This window comes from Nannospalax galili, unplaced genomic scaffold, assembly GCF_000622305.1.
Source record: "Nannospalax galili isolate Female #2095 unplaced genomic scaffold, S.galili_v1.0 scaffold181, whole genome shotgun sequence".
NCBI lineage: Eukaryota > Metazoa > Chordata > Mammalia > Rodentia > Spalacidae > Nannospalax > Nannospalax galili.
Window position 1 is genome coordinate 325,040 of NW_008344645.1, and position 21,409 is coordinate 346,448.

Consider the following 21,409-nt stretch of genomic DNA (forward strand, 5'->3'; position numbering starts at 1 on the left):
AGAGAAACTTCAAGGCCTGATGAAAATCATTGTCTTGCCCTACATCTGTCTATCCATATCTTTAAAATTTACTTTTCCTGCATCTATCACATACTTTGTCAAGAGATGAGATTATAGGACCTGAAAGATTTAGTTGTTTTTTTGTTTCTTTGTTTTTTATTGTAAGGAGTTGGCAGCCCTTGGGGCTTGGGGAGATGGCCCACATGGTAAAGTGCTTTTCAAATAAGCGTGAACCTGAGTTTTATCCCCAGAAGCCACATAAATAGTTGGGTGTGATGGTAAACTTATGGAATCCCAGCACTGGGAAGGTGAAGATAGGAGGGTCCCTGGGGCCTGCTGGCCAGCCAGTCTAGCCAACTAGGTGAACTCCAGGCCAACAAGACACCCTGTCTCAAAAATAAATAAGTAAATAAATAAATAAATAAAGATAAGTTAAAATAAAACAAACCCTGCCACCCCCCAAAACAAGGTGCATGTTTCCTGAGGAACAACACTTGAAGTTGACTTCCCACCTCTACACACATTTGCACACATGTGCAACAGTACCCCAATACATATGTATATCCACACAGAAGAGTAGGCATCTCTTTATGCACATTTCTTGGGTCAGTTAATTGAAGTAGTAGTTGGAATATTGCCATACATGTATATTGTGCTAGATATTGGGAAAGCACTCAGTCATGGCAAATGACCCAGCCACACAGAGCACAATTGTCTGAGACCAATGAGCAGATCAATCCCTGTCATGGAGGAGGGCAAGGCTCTTACAGGGGAATTGAAGGGAGCTTTGGGTACAAGAAAACCTGGCTTCACAGTTGTTTGAGCTAAGAAGATATGCACTTAAAAACTATGTGGGATTTGGGTGTATGGACTAGTGGTCTTTACAGCATCTTGAACTTTTAATGGCAATGACTCAGGATGAATAATCTCAGAGCAGAGTTTGTGCTCGGAATACCTCTTTACCAGTTACTGTTTCCTGTTACCAGTGTCAAAGTCAGAGTGGGTAAAAAGGGGTTTGGTTGATAAAACAGTTGTTATGTTCCATTTTTCCATGACCAAGTAGGAAAAGCCATTAGAGGCCAGTGACTATATCATTTGTTTTGCATCTGTTCTGTTAAAATATGGGCCATTAGCCGGGCATGGTGGCGCATGCCTTTAATCCCAGCACTCGGAAGGCAGAGGCAGGTGGATCTCTGTGAGTTCAAGGCCAGCCTGGTCTTTGTAGTGAGTTCCAGGCCAGCTGGGACTACAGGGAGACCCTGTCTCAAAAAAAAAAAAAAAAAAGAGACATTATATTCAGCATACTTTCCCAGTTCACTGGTAATGCTAATGCCAATCGGGAATATAAATTATAAAATCTGTTTAAGAGTCAGATTGTAAACTGGAGAGTTCTCATTTTAGGGGCCTTGTCAGAGTAAAGTCCTCAAAAACCAGACTCCAGGGCCAGTTATGTTATAACTGAGGTGAGGTGGGTGAGGTGGCCCATCGTCAGTCACTTCAACATTTATGATGTCAGAAGTCATATTTTGTTGACTTGAGATTCCCACAGGTACATGTTCAAGAAACTTGATGCAGTTAAAGATTTACTTTAGGATGTTTACTGTTATGTTTTGAGAAGTGTTTTGTTGGCAGCAGGCCTGGCTTCCCCATCTGCTGGGGATGGCAGGTGAAAGGCAGGTCCAGGCATTTCCATGCTGTGGCGTCAAGTTTAATGCCAGGATGAATACCAGGCTTTCTTGACACTTCAAACACTCATCAGACAATTGAATCATGAACTGGTGAGTCTGATTTAGTCAAAAGTTGACCCGAAGCAGCAGCTGATATTTGTTGTGAGCACCTGCCAGCCGTCTTCATATGTTGAAAGTATTCATAATAAAAAGCTAAGAAAATCACACAGTAAATATTCATGTGACCTTACCTTAGTTTTTCAATTTTGGCTGCATCTAATAATGTCCGTCCATCCATCTGTATTTTTATTGAACTATTTAAGGTAAATTTCAGATACCACGTTATTCCTGTGTACTCAGAGTGCATCTCTTAATAGTAAGAATATTTTTCATTATAGCTACAACATACATTTAAGAAATCTACTAAATATTCTGCATTATTGAATGAATTTTCCAAATGGTCTCTCTCAAATTTTTTTAAATCTATAAAAAATAGTAATCATGATTTAATTGAAGTTCACGTTATATCTTATGAGTAATTCCTATGTTCTTTAAACTGACTATTGGTAATCTCACCTAAAAGTAACCTTGTGATTTTCATTTAAATTAAGTCCTAATTTGAAAAAAAAAATCCAGTTACGGAGTTAAAGAGACAGCTCAGTGGTTAAGAGCACTTGCCGCTCTTACAGAGGACCAGAGTTCAGTTCTCAGCACCCACATCAGGGGGTTCACAACCTCTTGTAACTCCAGCTCTAAGGGATCTGATACCCTCTTCTGGCCTCCTCAGGCACCTGCACATTCATACACACAAATACAAACACACACACACACACACACACACACACACACACACACACACACAAAGAATAATTAAAAAATAATGTTTAAAAAGTCCAGTTAAGTTTTGCCATTATTTCAGAGAAGTGTCAATTTAAAAAGCTTATTTTGGGTCAGTTCTATATGTGTTATAAACCTATAGGTAATATCATTTGTCCTATTTCTGTGTACTTCTATATAAACCAAAAAATGTTTTATTTAGTTCTATGGAAGAGAAGTCTTACATGTCAGCAAGCATGCATGCATGCTACCCTTGATTCAATAAAAACAGCCATCTAGTTGCCAACACTACACAGATTTCATAATTAAGGGAAACAAATGAATTCCAAGACGTATATATTCACTGTTCTAACTTTAAAACGTTTATTTAAAAATTTGTTTTTGTTGAATTTTTGTGTTCATACAGAATATCTCAAATACTCAAATATATCATTTTTATACCACTGTCCCCATAAAATTCTTTCTTTTTGTTTTGAGAGTAAGTAGTGATATAGCACAAATTAGGATTCCCTCTTGGGGTTCTTAAATTATGTTATTAATGAGACCAAGAATGGACTTAAATGGAAGCTTTATGACAATTTTATTAGAGTCTAAAAGAAAAATCTTTGGGGCTGGAGAGATGGCTCAGTGGTCAAGAACACTGGTTGTTCTTGCAGAAGACCAGGGTTTTCAAATCCCAGCAACCCACAGGACAGCTAACAATTGTCCATAACTCCAGTCCCAGGGGATCCGACATCCTCTTCTGACCAATGCAGGCATTACACGACATGGGTGCACTTACCTACATGCAGGCAATACACACATACACATAAAATAAAAATAATAAAAAATTTTTTTAAAGTTAAAAACAAAAATCCTTAGACCAGTTGGCCACACCACCAACTTGCATTTTTTTTCATTGCTAGGTGAGGAAGATCTGAACTTCCTAAAGCAAGAGACTCTAGATAAGCTGACTAGACCTTATGTTCACTTTCTGATCATTGTACAATGTTTCCTTCAGGCTCTTGAAGATTCCAGCAGCCTGAAAAGAAGTGGCCGGGACAGTGGGTACGGGGACATCTGGTGTCCCGAGAGAGGAGAGTGCCCTGCCCCTCCAGGCAGCCATAGGAGGGAAGATTCCTTTGAAAGCTTGGATTCATTGGGGTCTAGGTCCCTGACTAGCTGCTCCTCTGATCTTACACTTAGAGGTGGACGGGAAGGTGAGTTGCATTTTTGTCTGTTAGTTTATTTTTATTTGTTTGCATGAGAAGAGAAAATGGGGGGCAAGAGAAAGTAGAGAAATGGAGTAACAGCTGTTGAGACAAAAATCTCACTAAGATGTGGATGTTAATAGCTGTGTGAGTTGGGTGTTTCATTGCTTCCTTCCCCATGATGACAGTTTTCCTTTTTTGGGGGGGGGGTCTTTTGTAGCCCCAGCTGTCCTGGAACTTATTATGTAGACCACGCTGACCTTGAACTCACAGAGATCCACCTGCCTCTGCCTCCCAAGTGCTGGGATTAAAGGTGTGTGCTGCCATGTCTGACAAGTTCACTGTGATCTGTTTTGTCAATGAGATTCTCTTTTGTGATAGAGGCTTCTTGACAGGTATCTCTAAGACCTATTAGCTCATATGCCTAAACATAAAATATGTAAGATTCTGTAAGAAGTCTGCTCTAGTTTCTGAGTAATTTTCTTTCTTGGCTTACTTTTACCAAAAAGATTTAAGAAATACTGAAGAGGAAAACATTTTAATACTTTATCGCTAAACTTTGATGGTTGGGTAACATGGAGACAGGCAGCATCTTCTGGTAGTGGTCTGCTCTAAGCTAGGACAGATTAGGTATGGGAGGACAAGTTAATGCAAGTCCTGTTGTGGGAAAGAACCTTCATTTAAAGTCAAAAGCCTGGGGTCAAATCAGTCATTGAAATGCACATCTTTGGGTTTTAGGAGCTGGCACAGAGGCTAAAGGTATTTGCCATCAAGCCTAAGTTCCATCCCCAGGATCCAGAATGCTAGAAGAAGAGAATCTTGCCAGCTGTCCTCTGACCTCCACAGGCACACCATGGCAAGCCTCAATCTATACATATACGCACAAAATAAATAATTACATTTTTAGTACATAAAGCCAGGTGTGGTGGTGCACACCTTTAATCCCAGCACTTGGGAGGCAGAGGCAGGAGGATCTCTGTGAGTTCAAGGCCAGCCTAGTCTACATAGTGAGTTCTAGGACAACTGGGGCTACAGGGAGACCCTGTCTCAAAAAAGACCCCCCCCCCCAAAAGCAATGTCTTAATTCTGTGGCTACTCAGTAGTGTTAAGGTTCTGACTAAATATTCATGTAGGGTAGTCTGAATTTAGTCTAAGTAGAAACCAGAAATAAAATTTCTTAAAATACTGGGGATATAGGTTAGTGGTAGAGCACATGGTTAATATTCATGAGACCCTGTTTGAACCCCAGTACTGCCCCTCAATTTTTTTTTCTTAAAGTATTTCTGTGCTTCTATCATCATTACCAGGAAAAAAAAAAAAAGCCAAAAAAACAAAACAAACAACAACAAAAAAAACGAGAGCTCTGGTCGTGAACTTGTGTTCCATTGTTGGGGATTTCATTTTGTTTATTATGGACATTAATACATATTTTTTCCCAAGATTTTTATTGTAAAAACTCTCCAACATCAGCAAACAATGTATAATTTGTTTTCCAAAAGTTAATGAAGCATAAGACAAGCTAAATACTTTAACTTTTAAAGTAGTAGTAGTGGTAAAATGTGAACGCTTAAGTATTAACCTTTGTAATTGCTACTGTATTTGTTGGCTGTTTGCTATCTAGGTGTGACATTTTCAGAGCTCAGATGACAATGATCATACCTGTAGGGAAATAGATCTAAGTTTATAACTGAAAATCTCGATGCGCTACGTTTGTCCTGACTGAAGAGCCCATGACATACAGTGTTTTAATTTATATCTGGCTATCAGAGAATAAAAGAGGGAAAGGCTGTGGGATTTGTGGCATATGCAAATTTATCACCAAAATATAGTGAGGTAGTGGTCCACCATCTGTCTCTTCTTCTGACACTTGGGTTCCTGCCTGATTTGTGTGATCAAAAACAGAATCCGTAGAGAAATCACTTCTGGGTCTATGGAAAGAAGTTACAAAGGGACCTTGATTAAGGAGTGTGGAGGCCTTTGAAATTTTAAGTAGGGTGTTGGGGGGGGATTCCAGGAGAATATAACTTTTCTATGATTACTACATTAAAATTTTGCTCCCTACAACATTAAAATGGGTGGTCATGACCATTAGGATGATAGTTTTAGGATAAGGAAAATATAAATTTCTTGAGTTCTGTGTGAAAACTTTTATCAGGAGTCATATCTATGCAAGTACAAACTATATTAGCTTTAAAAATATTGTAACTTTAATAACTGGTTTTCTTGGTAAGAAAAAAAATGGGTGAGATATAGTTAACTTTGCTTTTACCTCCTCTTCGGGCACACATCTCCTCTCATCAAGACAATATAAAATTTGGAGAATGTATCATGGAAAAAGATTGGAATTGGGATAAGGAAGACTACTTTCTTTGTGGAAGTGTTTTAGAAATGATGTTGTCTCTTCTGGGACTTAACAATTTTACAAACTACAATTCAAATGTGGTTTTTGTAGTATTTTTTTAATTAAAAAAGCACTTTAAAAAAAGATTGTACCTTTAAAACTTCAAGAGCCAAATAGTCTGTGATTTTCAAATTTCACAAGGTTTTGGTAAGCAAACATTGGCACTTAAATTTTTATAGGGTGAGTGGTTAAATCTTATTGACTTCTGGTCCCCCTGGTCTTGGCTACCTGTCCTTTCCCGCTTTGTGTCCTGACTCTCCTTTTACCATGTTCATGTGACACAGCTGTGTCAAACCACTTCTTTTGAACCGTTCTGTGTTGTTTACTGTACATTCCTGTCTGGCAGGAGGGAAGAGAAAACTGTGCTTAGGTCAGGTTAACCTGAAGGTGTTGAATGTAAGAGCAGGTAGCTGTGAGGTGCTGTGTGCACCTGGGCTCTGGAAGATCCAAGTCAGAAACAGGCGACACTCCCTTCAAATGGACTTGAGGCAGGAAAAAGAAGGGCGGGGAAGAGTTACTCCCTTTGAACAGATCTGTATGGTTATTCTCTTCATTCTCACTGTATTTTTTTATTTTGTTAAATATTTATTTTATGTGTATGAGTATTTTGCTTGCATGTATGTAAGAGCACCTGTGTCATGCAATGCCCGCGGAGGTCAGAAGAGGGTGTCGGATTCCCTGGAACTGGAGTTAAAGGTGGTTGTTAGCAACCATGTGGGTGCTGGGAATCGAACTGAGGTCCTCTGAAAGAGCAGCCAGTGCTCTTACCACTGAGCCATCTCTCCAGCCCCCTTACTGTATTTTTAAAAGAGCAGGCTCCCCCCGCACCGCAATTAGAGAATATATTACTATTTCTGTCTGACTTTGGATCTATCAAAGTTTTTTTGTTAAGTTTTCTTTTGAGTGAACCTTGAATCACAGGACCAGGTTCCCATTCTAATGCTTTTTCTCAGGGGAGGAAACCTGTATTACATGTTCTCATGTTGGCCTAAGACTTGATTCTTTGGGACATCAGATGCCATCTGCTCTGTCCTCTGTGATGTGGGATTCTTGTCTGTGCGAATGACCTTAGACAGGTCTAGCCTTCTCCTTTGCAATCTTGTGCAATCTTCCCTTTCAGTGCTTACTCTCCCTGCCTGTAAATTTGATAGCTGCCTGCCTTGTTTTAAATTACTGAGGCTCTGTAGAATTCCTTTGGTATCTCATTTTAAGTGCCTGATTCCATTGCTAGATTTTATTCACACTTATTATACATCAGTAAATTCTAGGAAGTATCCTGAAGGCAAAGAAGGAAGGGAAGGGCTTGAGCAGGAGATTGGGGATTTTTCTGCTTAGAATGTGTGACAGCAAAAGAATGTAGGTATGTGCCTCCAGTATGCAAAGTGAGTTCCTCCTAATGGATCTTATCACAACTTCATGACAAATTGCTAAAAATATCCCTGCTGTTCCTAACAGCACTGAGTTTCCAAGGGAGAAGAGAATAGCTGGGGGCTTTCAGCAGGAATAATCTGCAGAGTAAAGCAAGTTCCTGTGCCTTCTTTTTAGGTTGTGAAAGTGACACAGATTGGGAATTTACATTCAAAATGCAGGATTATAACAAAGATGATATGTCCTACCGAAGGATTTCATCTATTGAACCAAAGTCTGCTCTACCATTCAATCGCTTCTTACCTAACAAAAGTAGACAGCCATCCTATGTGCCAGCACCTCTGAGGAAGAAAAAGACAGACAGAAATGAGGATAACAGAAGAAGTTGGGCCAGCCCGGTCTACACAGAAGCAGATGGAATGTTTTCAAGGTATAGCATGTGATGTGGTGATGGAATTCTGTGGGCTTTCTGAATGAATTTGGTGGAATGTTTAATGTGGTTATGGGAATGGCTCTTACTGTGTTTTGTAGGTAATGCATATCATTAATGGGAAGTTGTTTTCCTACCTCTATTTTCGGTCTTATGTAGGATGAAAATAGTTGTTCTGTTTTAGAGTGCTTAGTCTTCTTTTAGATGCATGCCTTCAGTTCATATTTCAGCTGCCTGGATCACAGATAGGGTTCATTGTGAGCCCTGCGTGTTTCCTTCCATTGTTTTTCCTTTAATTTCCTATCAAATTAGCAGAGCAAAGAATGATTCTTCCAATCCAACTTTCCATATGGAGGTGTGTGGTTCTGAAAGTGGTTCAGACACTGATGATGAACGAAGGTTGCCTGATGTGATTTTGGATGACTTAGCCAACCATAGATTCCATGTGATAAAGAGGCCTGAGGGTTTCAGCTCACAGCCCACCTCTCTCAACTCTAGTCTGCAAATATTTTCTCCAGATACATTAGCCACTGGGCTTCACACACTGAGGAGGTCAGAAATATATTTGTCCTGGGTCTGGGTATCTATCATACTGCACATTGACTTCAAAAGTAACACCCAGTCTGTTTGGAATTTGTTTTTCTTTTAACACAGATTCTTTTTAAACGTCCTTGACCTTGTGTATCTAATTATTCTCTAAAGTGAGGTACTGCTGTCATGTCTTAACTTTGTCTTTAGGAGCTGTGGTGTTGAGAACGGGAGTTAATTGACTTCATTCACAGTAGTGTGGACCTTGTGAGGTGAAATGCATGCCTTTAGGGGTTCTGTGCACAAATGGCTCACTCGGTAACTTAACCAACCTGGTTGGATATTTTGAACAGTAACCAGAGGAGGACTTGGGGCTCCAAGACAGAGAACTGGCCAGCAGTCCGAGAAACTTCAACTTCCTTTTGTTATTTGGAAGAGGAAGAAGAAAAAATAACAAGTATACCCAACATTATAAAGGATGATCTTTATGTACGAAAGCTAAGTCCCATTCTTCCAAGCCCAGGGAGTTCTGTCGATCAGTTTCTTCCCAAATGTTGGACCCCAGAAGATATGAACTGGAAAAGAATAAAAAGGGAATCTTATAAGCCATGGTATAAGGAATTTCAGGGATTCAGGTTTGTCTTCATGCATGTTTCTGCTCTCCAGTGTTCACTTTTTACTCCTGTCTGGTGTGTTTTTTAATGAGGGATAGAGAAAGACTGATTGCCCCTAACACTGGAAGAAGGAATGTTTACACTTATGCCAGAGGCACACACCTAGAATCCCAGTACTCTAGAGGCTGAGGCAGGAAGGTTGAAAGGTTGAAAGTAGCCCAGGCTGCAAAGTAAGACTGTGTTAAAAAAACCAAAACGAGGCTTTTGAGCTAAGTTTTCTAGCTCACTAGCTCACTTCCACCCCTGGGAGGGCCTTCTTCCTTTCCTGATAAACTATCTCTATTTGTAATAAAAAAAAAAACTGAATAAAGCAAATGAGATTCTGGATCCTGACAAGTCCCTCTTTTATACCTGGGTATAGCCTGGCACTGATTTCAGCTATGTTCTTCTCTGTGTGCTTCTTTTCTTCCTCCTTTTTCCCATGTCACTTCACAGCAGAAGGAATTCTGACTCTGAGGATGAGGACTCGGACTCTCTCAAAAGCTCCAGCATTTTTAGTAGAATAGAAAAGGCAGAGCGTAGGTTAAACAGCAACTGCCAAAGACCTTCACTCTTGCTGAAACTAGCTACCAAACAGGCCTTCAGGTCACCGGACACCCATGCAGCTGGGAGGACCAGTGGTGCTTTGGAAGAGTCCAGGTGCACCCATCTGCACGAGCTACCTGTTTGGGTCTAGCCTTACACACCCTGTCTGACTGCTTCTACTGTTACAGTTAACCTAGCCTTGACTATGAGTCATAGAAACTTAAATGACCAGAATAAAAGCACAGCATGTAACAAACTGCTTTCTGTGTGACTGTTCAAGCTCTATAGTATTCAACATGCTATTAATAATATATATTAATAATATATGCATGACAGTCTATATGTGAAAATCCTTTTGAAAAGCCATTATAAATGCTTTTTAAAAAATATTGCTTCAACTTACAAAGAAGTGGAGAATTGAACTCCTTTTAGATAAAGGCTGGGAAGGGCAAGTCTGAAGAATGCAAAGCAAAAAAATTCCTCAAGGTCTTTTATAAGACTTTTGACCATTTTTTTTTTCTGTTCATCATGGCGTGTACTATTGCCTAAAGTTCGTGATGGCCAGCTACCTCTGGGCACATTCTAGGGGATGAGGCCACTATGACTGATGGGATAAGGAAGTTGGTACAAGAAGTGGTGCCCATGCTGTTGCCAGGGAGGTGTGCTCAGTCTGAGTTACGTAGACTCATCACCCGGCCTTCATAGTACTACTTTTCCTGGAAGCACACCCTACTGTTGTTTCTGTAGGTGATACCCAGGAAAGTCACAGAGAATGGTGTTAAACTTTGGTCTTGTTTACAAGATTCCCTCCCGTGTTCCTGCATGATAAGTGCCAGTGCTAGTTGGTCTGCTACCTAATTAACTTCTCCTATACTTAATAAGATTCTCCCTTCCTTTTTCTCTTCTGTGCTTCAGTCAGTTTTTGTTGCTTCAGGCCCTCCAAACATACTCTGACGACATCTTGTCTTCTGAAACAAATGTCAGAATCGATCCCACCTCTGGCCCAAGGCTCATAACTCGCAGAAAGAACCTCCCTCATGTGCCCGGCTATCAAGGAGATGTCCTTGAGATGCCAGCCCTGGATCCTGACTTAGAAAATGATGATTTCTTTGTTAGAAAAACTGGGGCTTTCCATGCGAATCCATGTGTTCTTCGAGCTTTTGAAGACTTTAGAAGGTTCTCTGAGCAAGATGATCCTGTTGAACGAGATATAATTTTGCAGTGTCGGGAAGGTGAAGACGTACTTCCAGATTTAGAGAAAGATGATATGATTGTTCGCCGAATTCCAGTACAGAAGAAAGAAGTGCCTCTGTCTGGGGCCCCAGATAGGTACCAGCCGGTCCCTTTCCCCGAACCCTGGACTTTGCCTCCTGAAATTCAAGCGAAATTTCTTTGTGTACTTGAAAGGACATGCCCACCCAAAGAAAATAGTAACAGCTGTAGAATATTAGTTCCTTCCTGCCGGCAGAATAAAGATGACATGTTGACTCGCAAGATCCAGTCTTGGAAGCTGGGAACTGCTACACCTCCCATCAGTTTCAAGCCTGGCCCCTGCAGTGAAGCCGACCTGCAGAAGTGGGAGGCCATCCGGGAGGCCAGCAGGCTTAGGCACAGGAAACGGCTGATGGTTGAGAGGTCAGAGTGTGTTTCTGCAAGGATTTGGCTTGTAATGGATGATCGTGTGTAACTTTTCTTGTGCAAAAAGAGAAAAAAAGAAAAAAACCCGTCAGTTCACTTAGCTCTGCATGTTGTGTGCCATTTTGAAGCATCCTGTGAAAAATTATTTAGCTTTGGGAGAAACTTTTAGTCATCTTATGAAGTGCAGTGCCATGTTTGCACATCTTCAGACAATTTAAGAAGGTATATATGCAAAGCTTGCCTTTAATCTGTAAGTTTCTAGCACCATACTGCAATATGAAGTTCGATAAAAATATTATTTTCTAATTGTATCTACAGATTTTCACTTTCATGTCGAGGCATTTCTGTAGTAGAGAAGTGCTAATTTGGTTTTGTGTTTCTCATATTTTGCACTTGAGCTAAACATTCACCTAAAAGTATGGTATTGCAAATTTCATTTAACTTGATTTTTGTTATTGACCTAGGTATCTTGGACTATCAATCTGTAGCTTTTTTTTTTTTTTCATGAAGTTTAGTGCAAACTTCCTTAAGATGCATGAATGTTATTTACTGTCTTGTCTGTTGGATTCTATATGGTTGTAGTTGTGTCCATTTCAGTAACACATATAGCTTGACTTTTTGACAATTGTTCCTTTGGTTAAACTTGGGGATGGGCAAATCTGATGAGGGTTATTAAAATGAGTAGCCCCAAATCTAACTTAGCTCATGATAGTAGGGGCCTTTCTTTTAAACTTTGTTGGCTCAGAATAAATTGAGAAAATGTTTATATTGTTTGATCTGAGTTCCGTGAGATAGGAGTTTGATGAAAATGTAAAACTCGATGAAGTTGCTGAAGACACAACCTGCTCAGATCTGCCCATCTCCAGTGAAGCTCAAGTTGTTGACAATGAATGTTTAGTAACTAATAAAATTATGGAGAGTGACCTTTTTTAATTTTTGGTTTTCTGGTTTCTTAGACTCTTTCAAAAGATTTATGGTGAGAATGGGTAAGTTTTATGGTTCATATTAAAAATAAACCTGCATATTTGTTTGTCTTTTGTGTAACTTCTTGTACCTCTCTCCTGGCATGTGGCTAAATGGGGGTGTTGTGCACGGTGCATGAGATTTTCTTAACTTTTTATTAACATTGCAGTCTCATGGTAATATTTTTGTATTTGAATGTCTAGCACATGAAGTGTTGTATAAAGCAATAGTTTTTGTTGAATTAAACATTTAAAATTTACCTTCATCCCCTTTTTCTTTTTGAAAATTTAATGATTAAGAGTAACAAGAACATTTGCCAAAGACTATGTTTACTTTGATATTTGATTCCTAAATACACTGAGCTTCTGGTTTCTGGTTGTTAAACCTCCCCCCAATAAACAACAAAGATACATTTTAGAAAGTCTAGGGTGGGAAGGACATTAGCATTTATTTGCTTGCAGTTGACAGATTTCATGTACTTAGCTCATGAGGCGCTTCATCAGTGGGGATGGTGATGGCTTCAGTCTTCCATTGGTAGTGCTGGAAATATTTTCAAGGTTCTTGATTAGGGTAGAAAGTTATAACATTTAACTTTGTAGCATAAACAGATATCTGATCCGGCTACTTTTCTTAAAGGGATTATAAGTACTCAGAGTCTCAATTCCTTGGGAGCATATAATGCATTTAACTACCTCTCTGACTTGACTCTACCTGTTCTTCCTTGTTTAGGGGTATTATGTGACCCAGTTACCGTAGGCAGGAGTGGAGCTCAATGGTAGGATTCATGCCTAGTTTGCATGTAGCTTTGGGTTCCCAGCACTCTGCTACCCCCCCTCTTCCCTCCAACCACAGTTACCAATAAGAAAACCTAAATACTTAACTTCAGAAAGCCGAGGATCTTTCTGAACCATAGCAGTCAACAGCATATATTTCCAGTAGATAATTCCAAGGTTGTTGTTGTTTGGATAACACGATATTTGTTTTAAAGGCTATTTAAAAACATTCCCATGAAGTATAGTGCCAAGGTACACAAATAAAGCACGATAATCAGTCACTTGAGACTTAATGAATAATGCATGAATTTTCAAATAATGGAACCCAACGTGTCTTTAGAAACTCAGCTCTGTCTAGAGCAGTTGTGTACCAACTTGTCATATAGGGTTTTTTCCCCTATGCTTTACAAGTTACTAATGCTTTCTTTATATTGATCTCCTATAGCTAAAATAGAACATAAATCAAAAATTGGGTTACATATAGGAGTTTAATGTATAGCCCAGTTCATGTTTATGCTTGGTGAGCTTTCTTGGAACATAATATACTAGAAAAGCATCATTGCTTGATACTGTGTAATTAAAAAACAACTGCCCATTATATGAGTTCTTTCTTCATGGTAAACACCATTTTAAAGAGGAATATGTAATATGTTTTGAGTTTTTGGCTATTCTGGCTTGCTTTATATGTTGTTGCTCTTTTAGTTTCTGGTGCTTGTGCATGCTAATAAGCACATACTCTACTACTAAGCTTTACCAATTCAATAGCCTCTATTTGGCATGTAGTACCTGTTTATTAATAAGTTGCTTTGTATGTGGCTATCAGTTCTTATTATGTTTGTCTTTGTGTTGAATGAATTTACATTTGTATGGTTCTATGACGTTTGGCAATCTGGTCATGTGGCCTTCTGACATAAATTTGTTATTGACTATCCAGAAACAATATTGTAATGTGATTAAACCACTGAATCTGTTATCAATATCACAAGGAAATCAGTATGAGGTTGCATTCAAAGAAATTAAGGCTTTTTTCTTATAGAGTTTGGACGAAGGATTTTGTAGAATTCTAAGGGGGAATGAAGAAAGGGAATATTAAGTTCACCTGGGTTATTTTCTGAGCATTTTGTTTTTTCCCTGGAGGACACCCGGTACTATCTGAGCTACTTCTCACTATCATAGCCAGGTGTGTGTGCTGTTTACATTCAGTGCTTGTGCACGCCTTACAATTCACAGGGCAGCCCCTGCAACAAATGATATTCTGGCTGAAATGTTAATAGCGTCGCTGCTGAGAAGCCTGATTTAGTTGCTAAATCTATAAATGAAATTCCTTGTTCTGTCCTTTTATTCTAATTAGTGGTAATTTCAGAGTCTCACACAAGCCTTAACATCAATTTTTTAAATTAAAGAATCCTATAATATCTGATGGAAATATGTTTAGAAATATAAATAAGCATATTCATGTTTGCTTTTGAGGCTGAGGACCCTTAACATTATTGGAGAATTTCTATTTGATGTGTAAGGCTGTTAATGGAGTTTATACTTCATAAAAGTTGCCTGATGTTGGTTCTTTCGAATCCTTTATTCCTCAGACACTCATGTGTAAGTTGACTGAAGTTGGGTTTTACGATAGCACTCCTCAAATCCAGCTAAAAGTGTCAGGAGCATCACATAGAATGAGCACAACAAGAAAATTGTACTTTGTGATTTTATGATTAATACCTTTTCCCTTAAACTTCCTGTCCTTCCCCTAAATACTATTAAATTCAACTGAAAAGGCCAGATGTTTGTTATACTTGTTTGTTTGGTGGGTTTTTTTTTTTTTTTTTTTTTTTTTTTTTTTTTAAAAAAAAAAAAAAAAAAAAAAAAAAAAAGAGGACGATAAAGACAGATTCTCTCCTTGTAGCCCCCGCTGGCCTAGAACTCCCTGTATAGACCAGACTGGCCATGAACTCACAGAAATCTGCCTGCTGAGCTTAAAGGCCTATACAACCACGCCCAGCATATTTGTATTTTTTTTAAATATCCAAATCTGGTTGTAATTTGGAGCCTTCAGAGTAAGGAAATACAACCAAGCATAGCAGGTGGATGATTGTAAGAAATTGCTTTGACTTACCAGTGAACAGTGGGTGCTGGACCTGCCCTTCCTAGTTTTTCTGATTCTTTCTTCCATGCTTATCAGTTCTGGGAGGTAGACAGGCAGGTGTTCACAGACATGGAGAAAGAGAAATGGAGATTGCAGCTTTCCCAAGGATGCAGACTCTTGAGTGGTAGAACCTACAGGGGCTTTGCCTCATGAAGTAATTCACCGAGACTGCTTGGCAGTGCTGCCACTACTCAGGGAAGCCTTGGGGCTTTAATATCATGCTGTTAGCGCTGATAAAGAAAGAATTCTTCATCATCTGCCCAAGAGACTTTAAAAGTTCTAGATTTCATCTGTGTGGCCTATGGCCACCTCTCTAATGAAACAGCTTAGAGAATTTCCAGGGGGACCCATCCAGTCATATTGGCTTCAATAAGAATTGGTATATAGCACTGTATTTTCAAAAAGTAGAATCAGCACAACCTTACCCAGTTACCATAGTTTAAGTTGGGGAACTGAGGCTCTGAGAAGGGAAGTTCGGTGTGTTCAGTAGGTGAAGGCTTCAGCTGTGCCTGGAGCCCTCCCCCTTGTTTCTTGCTGGTGCCCAGGCCTGCTATGGAGTGTACTCCCATGTTAATGGAGTGACGTTATATACCCTAGGGAACAGATTGTGCTCACATCTCTGCCTTTACAAGGACTTGTCTGCTTTAGCCAGTGTTTGGCTCACTTTGTTCATGCTGTGTGCCTCATGGGGGCCAGGCTCCACTCAGTGCTGGTGAACTCAGGGAAGACATGCAGCCTCACCTTTGACTGGCACACTGTATAGGAGAGAGCATGGTACTGCCACCTAGCACAGAAGGAGGAAAGTAAGAGAGCAGCCATGGGGATTCTGGCCCAGTACAGATGGCTCAGCTTGCTTCCGATGAAAACACTGAAGTATGGATTAGCATTTCCGTTTTGTTCTGGAGTTTTGGCAGCTTCACATGCTGAGTGACTGGCCTCCCTTCATGCCTTGGATCTGGATATTTTCTTCCCAGTTTTTATTGAATATTGTTTGTTAGCTCAAAAGCCTCATTCTTTGTAGGTATGACATAAGTGAGTTTATATTCTCATATTTACACAATTCAGTTTGATATGCAGTTCTAGATCATGAGATATACATTTGTAGATTCATATATGTTCACTTGTATGGTCATATCCTCTGTGTAATCAATTCTTCACTAAATCTATATAATGTTATAAAACTTTGGAGAGCAGTAATGCTGTCCCATAGAGTGAATTTGAATTTTTTGTGTTTAGTATATTTTATGTGATTGACTATGCAGTGACTTACCTCGTTCTTAGCACAGGTACTGAGTATATCTACATGCATTATACTGTGCTAATACTTTTTCCTTCCAAGTAGCATATGGCTTATGAGAGAAATGAGCTGGGCATGTCTGTGCACACAGTATAGGACAGAACTAAGTATTAATACCATAAAAAATGTAGCTGAAGCCCTAGAAAAGTTGAGGAAAGGACCAGGTCACTTTTCACATGGAAGAGCCCAGAAAGACTTTATCCCTTTATCCATGTGGTAAAATACTATTAGATGATTAAGCGAACACATTTGTGGAGCACTTGCTATGGGCTGGCCTTTGTTTTAAGCCTAGTGATACACCAGCAAACAAATCAGATGTAATTCTTGTTAATCTTAAAGAACACAGTAGGTGACATGTAAATAAACATGACTTCTGTGCCAATAAATGGGTGAAGAAGGAGGGGAAAGGTGGAGTAAGCCTGTAGAGGCATTTGCTGTGTCTTCTAAGACGGTTAGGGAAGGAAGCATTGAAACATTTAAGCAGATACGTTGGAAGCGAAAGAGAAGTCACTGTGTGAAGAGTATTCCAGGAAGACTGAAGAGTGAGGGGAGAAGCAAGAGGTGAGCCTGAGTAAGATGGCCATTTGGCAGAAGAGTGAGACCAGGGCAGCATGTTGGAAATGAGTGTGGAAAGGCAGGCAAGAACCACATAATGTCAGGCCATGCAGGTCTTGGAAGAGCCTCCTTTGAACTTGAGATGGAAAGAAGCTGGAGGGTGGGACTGAGTGTGCCAAGACCTGGCTGTAACTTAGAAAGGTCTCTCTGGCTACTCTGCTGAGCATGTTGAGCTAGAGGGTAGGAGCAGGCAGATCATTGGGATTCTCCAGGTGGGAGATGTGATGGCTTGTATCACTGTGCTGAGAGCAGAGGAGGTGAGAAATGTTTATATCCTAGAAATAGGGAGCCATGTAACAGGATTTATGGGTGGGATCAGTGTTGTGAGTATAAGAGAGGCACCTGGATGACTCCCAAATTTTTGGCCCCAAGTGTGGAAGGAGAGAGTTGACTTTGAGATGAGGAAGATAAGTGTTGAGTAGGAGGCTATGGAGTGAGCCTAGCCCATGATGTGATATTTTTAAAAAGATAGGCATTGGGGAAGGAAAGACTTTTGAGTTGGAGGGAGCATTTGAGGAAAGGCTTTCTTTGAGAATTTAAGCAGCTCTTTTGGAAACCCAGGTGAGGGTTGCCTGTGCCCTGATCTAGACTATTGGCAATTGAAATGGAATGAGAGAGGCACTGAACAAGAAGATAGCTAACTGAAAGTGGGGAGAAGGGAGGAACAAAAGTGAAAAGTGGCTCTTAGGTTTCGCATGTGGATGACTGAAGGTAGGTATCACCACTAACTACAAGAGGAAAAGCAGGATTGTGACTGGCTACATCAACAATAACTGTCTTTAGTGAGGCACACTATACAAAATCTTTTCTAGATAGTATTTCAGTGGGCCTCCTTGCAGTTGAGGTGCCTAAGGGGATATCTATGCGTAAATGCCTATTCATAGCAGTTGGAAAAGAGTCAAAGGAAGGGCAGGTCCTAGGCTGTCTCCTTCAGAGTCATTTACATGGCAGTTGCAGTTGCATTCCTGAGCCAGTTAAGGATCAATGTGTGATAGGAGAACCTGAAGTTTAAGTGCCCAAGGAGGTAAGGTAGAATTATTTACACAACTAAAAGTATAGTCAGTTGCAATGAAGTAACTCAGAAGTACAATAGGGAAGAGTATTTGGGGTAGCCAGCCTTTCAAAGCTCTCTGGCCAGGCGTCACGGGTGCCTCACACCTTTAGTCCCAGTACTCTAAGGTAGGCGGATCTCTGTGAGATCAAGGTCAGCCTGGTCTTCATAGCGAGTTCCAGGCCAGCGGGAACTACAGGAGACTGTCTCAAATATTAATTAATTAACTAATTAATTAATCAAAATAAACACTCTGGCTTTCTCAATCTGCCCTGCTTTCAATGTTGATCTGACTCCTGCCTTTCCAGGAGACTTTCCATCATCTCTCTTCCTCCTCTGTGCAGGCTACAGGATACCAGTTCTCTTAATGCATATGGGCATGAGTATATCCCATCCCACACATTTTTTTTGTTGTTGTTGTTGTTGTTGTTCCAAGCCGAGTCATGAACACTGTGTTAATGAAGGAGAGGGTAACTGAGGTGGTTCTGATAGGCTGTGGGAAACTGTGGTCCTCAGAGAACAGGTCCAGCCAGTGGTACAGTAGATCTTAGAGAATCTTTGAGAAGACTCAGCACATCTTTCATGGTATTGAACTTGAGGAGAAAATATCAGGTAATCACTAAATTATTTAGCATGTGCCTAGAAAAGCAGCCAAAGTTTAATAGGTTATCTTTGAGTGGGACAGAAAAATACGAACAGGTGATGCTAGTGACTAATGGTTATTTTTTTCTGCAGTGATCTTTTTATGTGCTGACATCTCCACATATGAATATTGGCTTATTATGTTTAGGATTGTTCAGGATTACTCTGGCCATTTTGTGAAAAATACCTCACATCTGAATTGAGCGTCAGGCTCCTGTTTCTGTGTTTCGGAAAAACACCATCTATCTGAGTTGTGCTGTTCTAGTGATACCTTCACTGAAGCATCTAGGTAGTGCAATAGAAATTTAGGTGGAATTTCTAAACAGAAGCCCGACCTCCATTGGAGCCCTCAGGCTGGCCCTGGGACCTCGGTGACCTGGGTATTTTTGTTGCAGGAGCAAGTCTATGAGTGACGTCAGTGCAGAGGATGTTCAGAATCTGCGTCAGCTGCGGTATGAGGAGATGCAGAAAATAAAATCACGAATGAAAGAACAAGATCAGAAATGGCAGGATGTGAGTGTTCTTGAACTGGGAGGGAGGACTGAATGTGCTTTTCTTAAAAGGAAGTCAGCGTACTTAAAGGACAATCCTCCTTGCTATGATAGGACTCAGTTCTGTAGAAAATGTGATCGAAGAGTTCCAAAACTTTTTTCCCATTACAATTATATATTTTAAAGGCCATTATTAAAAATGTAGAAGAGAGTCTGTTGTGAGTTCTCAGAGTGAAGTTACTTTCGAGCAGTATAGTAGTCATTGACTTGAGTTAGTGTATGAGTTGGGGTGTGACTGCTAATTATGCTTTTATTAGGAAAAGACTCTTGCTCAGGGTTGGGTTTGAAGAGGAGCAGGATCTAGCACTGATCTTGACATTAGTTAGGGAGACATGGAAAGATTCTTAGTTTGATGAGAATGGGAGAAATTATATCACAGGAATATTTTTGCTGAAGTCTATCTAATGTGACTCAAAATTAAATATTTCAACAGAGATGACATATCTGGATGTTTATATGGATATAGACTTAAACTTTAGTTGAATCTTTAAAGAAAAAAAGTATAACTTTTTTTTTCTTTTGAATATAGTTAATTCTTATAAACTGCAGGAATAGGGCTGGAGAGATGATTCAATGGTTAAGAATACTTGCTTCCTTTGCACAGAACCTTTGCAGAGCTTGGTTCACAACTTGCCCGCAACTCCAGTTCTAGGGGATCTGGCCTCTGCCAGCTCTGACACCTACATGCACATACCCACACACAGACATGCACACATACACATAATTAAAGTTAACAAAATCAATCTTAAAGAAACATAAATTATAGGACTGTAAAGAACTATATTAGATAAATCATGTGTAGTAAACCCAAAGAAGTTTGAGAATAGTTTCATGGTAAGAGAGCTGGGTGATCGTATGAACAAATGGACGAGATCGAGAAAACCTCAATTTCCAAAGATTTTATAGTTCTTGCAGTGACACAGAACCTTTGCATGTGGTTACACTGATAAATTCTAGTGCATCTTTAATTTGAAATCCAATTTAATGATCAAGAAAGAGCAAATAGGACTCTTGATGTGGCTTAATGGTAGAGCACTTGTTCTAAAATTTGTGACTCTAATTTTAATTCCCAGCACTGGAAAAAAAAACAAACCCAAACTATTGGGTAATTCAGTATCACTTTGTTAAAATATAAGGTGAATTTTTGGTATGAAAATATTGAGGGTGGGCTACCCATTAGATGGGGTCAGGTAAATATTCAGGGTACTACTTTCTTTGGGGGAAATAGTTCACACTGGTTCAGGTTGTTTAAAAAGCAGGGATGGCCCTGTCTTCTCTGGAAGGGTATAAAGCAAACTTGCTTTGCATGTCCTGGGGGTGAGGCTTGATTTGATCTGAGACCTTGGATATACTTCCCTTTGGACTGGAATGTCTCTTAGAATCCTTAGCATGGTGTTTCTCTGATTTGGAAAGAGAAAACCTTGTAGCTTTCAAAATCTCTTAACCCTGGAGTATCCAGACTGGTTTGTGTCACTAGGGGTAATTGAAAACCCAAGTTAGATAGATTGTCCTGGGGTCACTTGGTTGGGTTAGAGCACATTTCTGGGGATGTGAGAAGCAGGTGTTGCCTTGTGCCTGCATGATGCTCCCTGTTGCCCTGACCCATGTGGAATCACACTCTGCAGTCATGGGCAGTTCAGTGTGATCTCGCCAGAGGACCATCTACAGATGTCCCCTTCTGTAGGTGAAGTCCCCTTTTCCTTTGGGACCCTCATTCTCCTGAGCAATCCCATTGCACTAGTCACTGACCTTTATTTACAATCTACCTTTTCCTTTCAGTCTGTTGAAGGGAACCACATTTTAAGCATCTATATGTTTCTGGGGATTGAACTATATACCTTAGTAAGACACACTTGAGCTAAGTTGTTACAGGAGTGTTTCTATCACCCTAAGGAGCGTGTGAGTCAGGATTTTGGAGTAAAATGAAAATGAATTTGAAATAGTTCCTGACTGACCTAACCTGTAGCTAATTACAAGCATTCAGCATTCTTTGAGAAATAGGCATTAAGGTGACACTTTCTGGGAAAATAAAAATGGGTCATGTTTTAGACAAATATAAGAGATAAAGGCTTAGTACAGAAACACTGGCTATAAAAAGCAAAATTAGGGCAGCTTGGCA

General features: G+C 39.9%; 1 protein-coding gene across 1 annotated transcript in view; it reads left to right on the forward strand.

The window, feature by feature from the left end:
• Lmo7 (LIM domain 7) overlaps positions 1–21,409 on the forward strand; it is a gene marked incomplete in the record, with an annotated part of 227,110 nt that overhangs the window by 173,510 nt on the left and 32,191 nt on the right. The window contains 6 exon segments of the mRNA XM_029567275.1: positions 3,505–3,703; positions 7,641–7,893; positions 8,775–9,056; positions 10,536–11,255; positions 12,215–12,244; positions 19,135–19,252. Of these exon segments, the coding sequence (XP_029423135.1) occupies positions 3,505–3,703; positions 7,641–7,893; positions 8,775–9,056; positions 10,536–11,255; positions 12,215–12,244; positions 19,135–19,252 (1,602 nt within the window).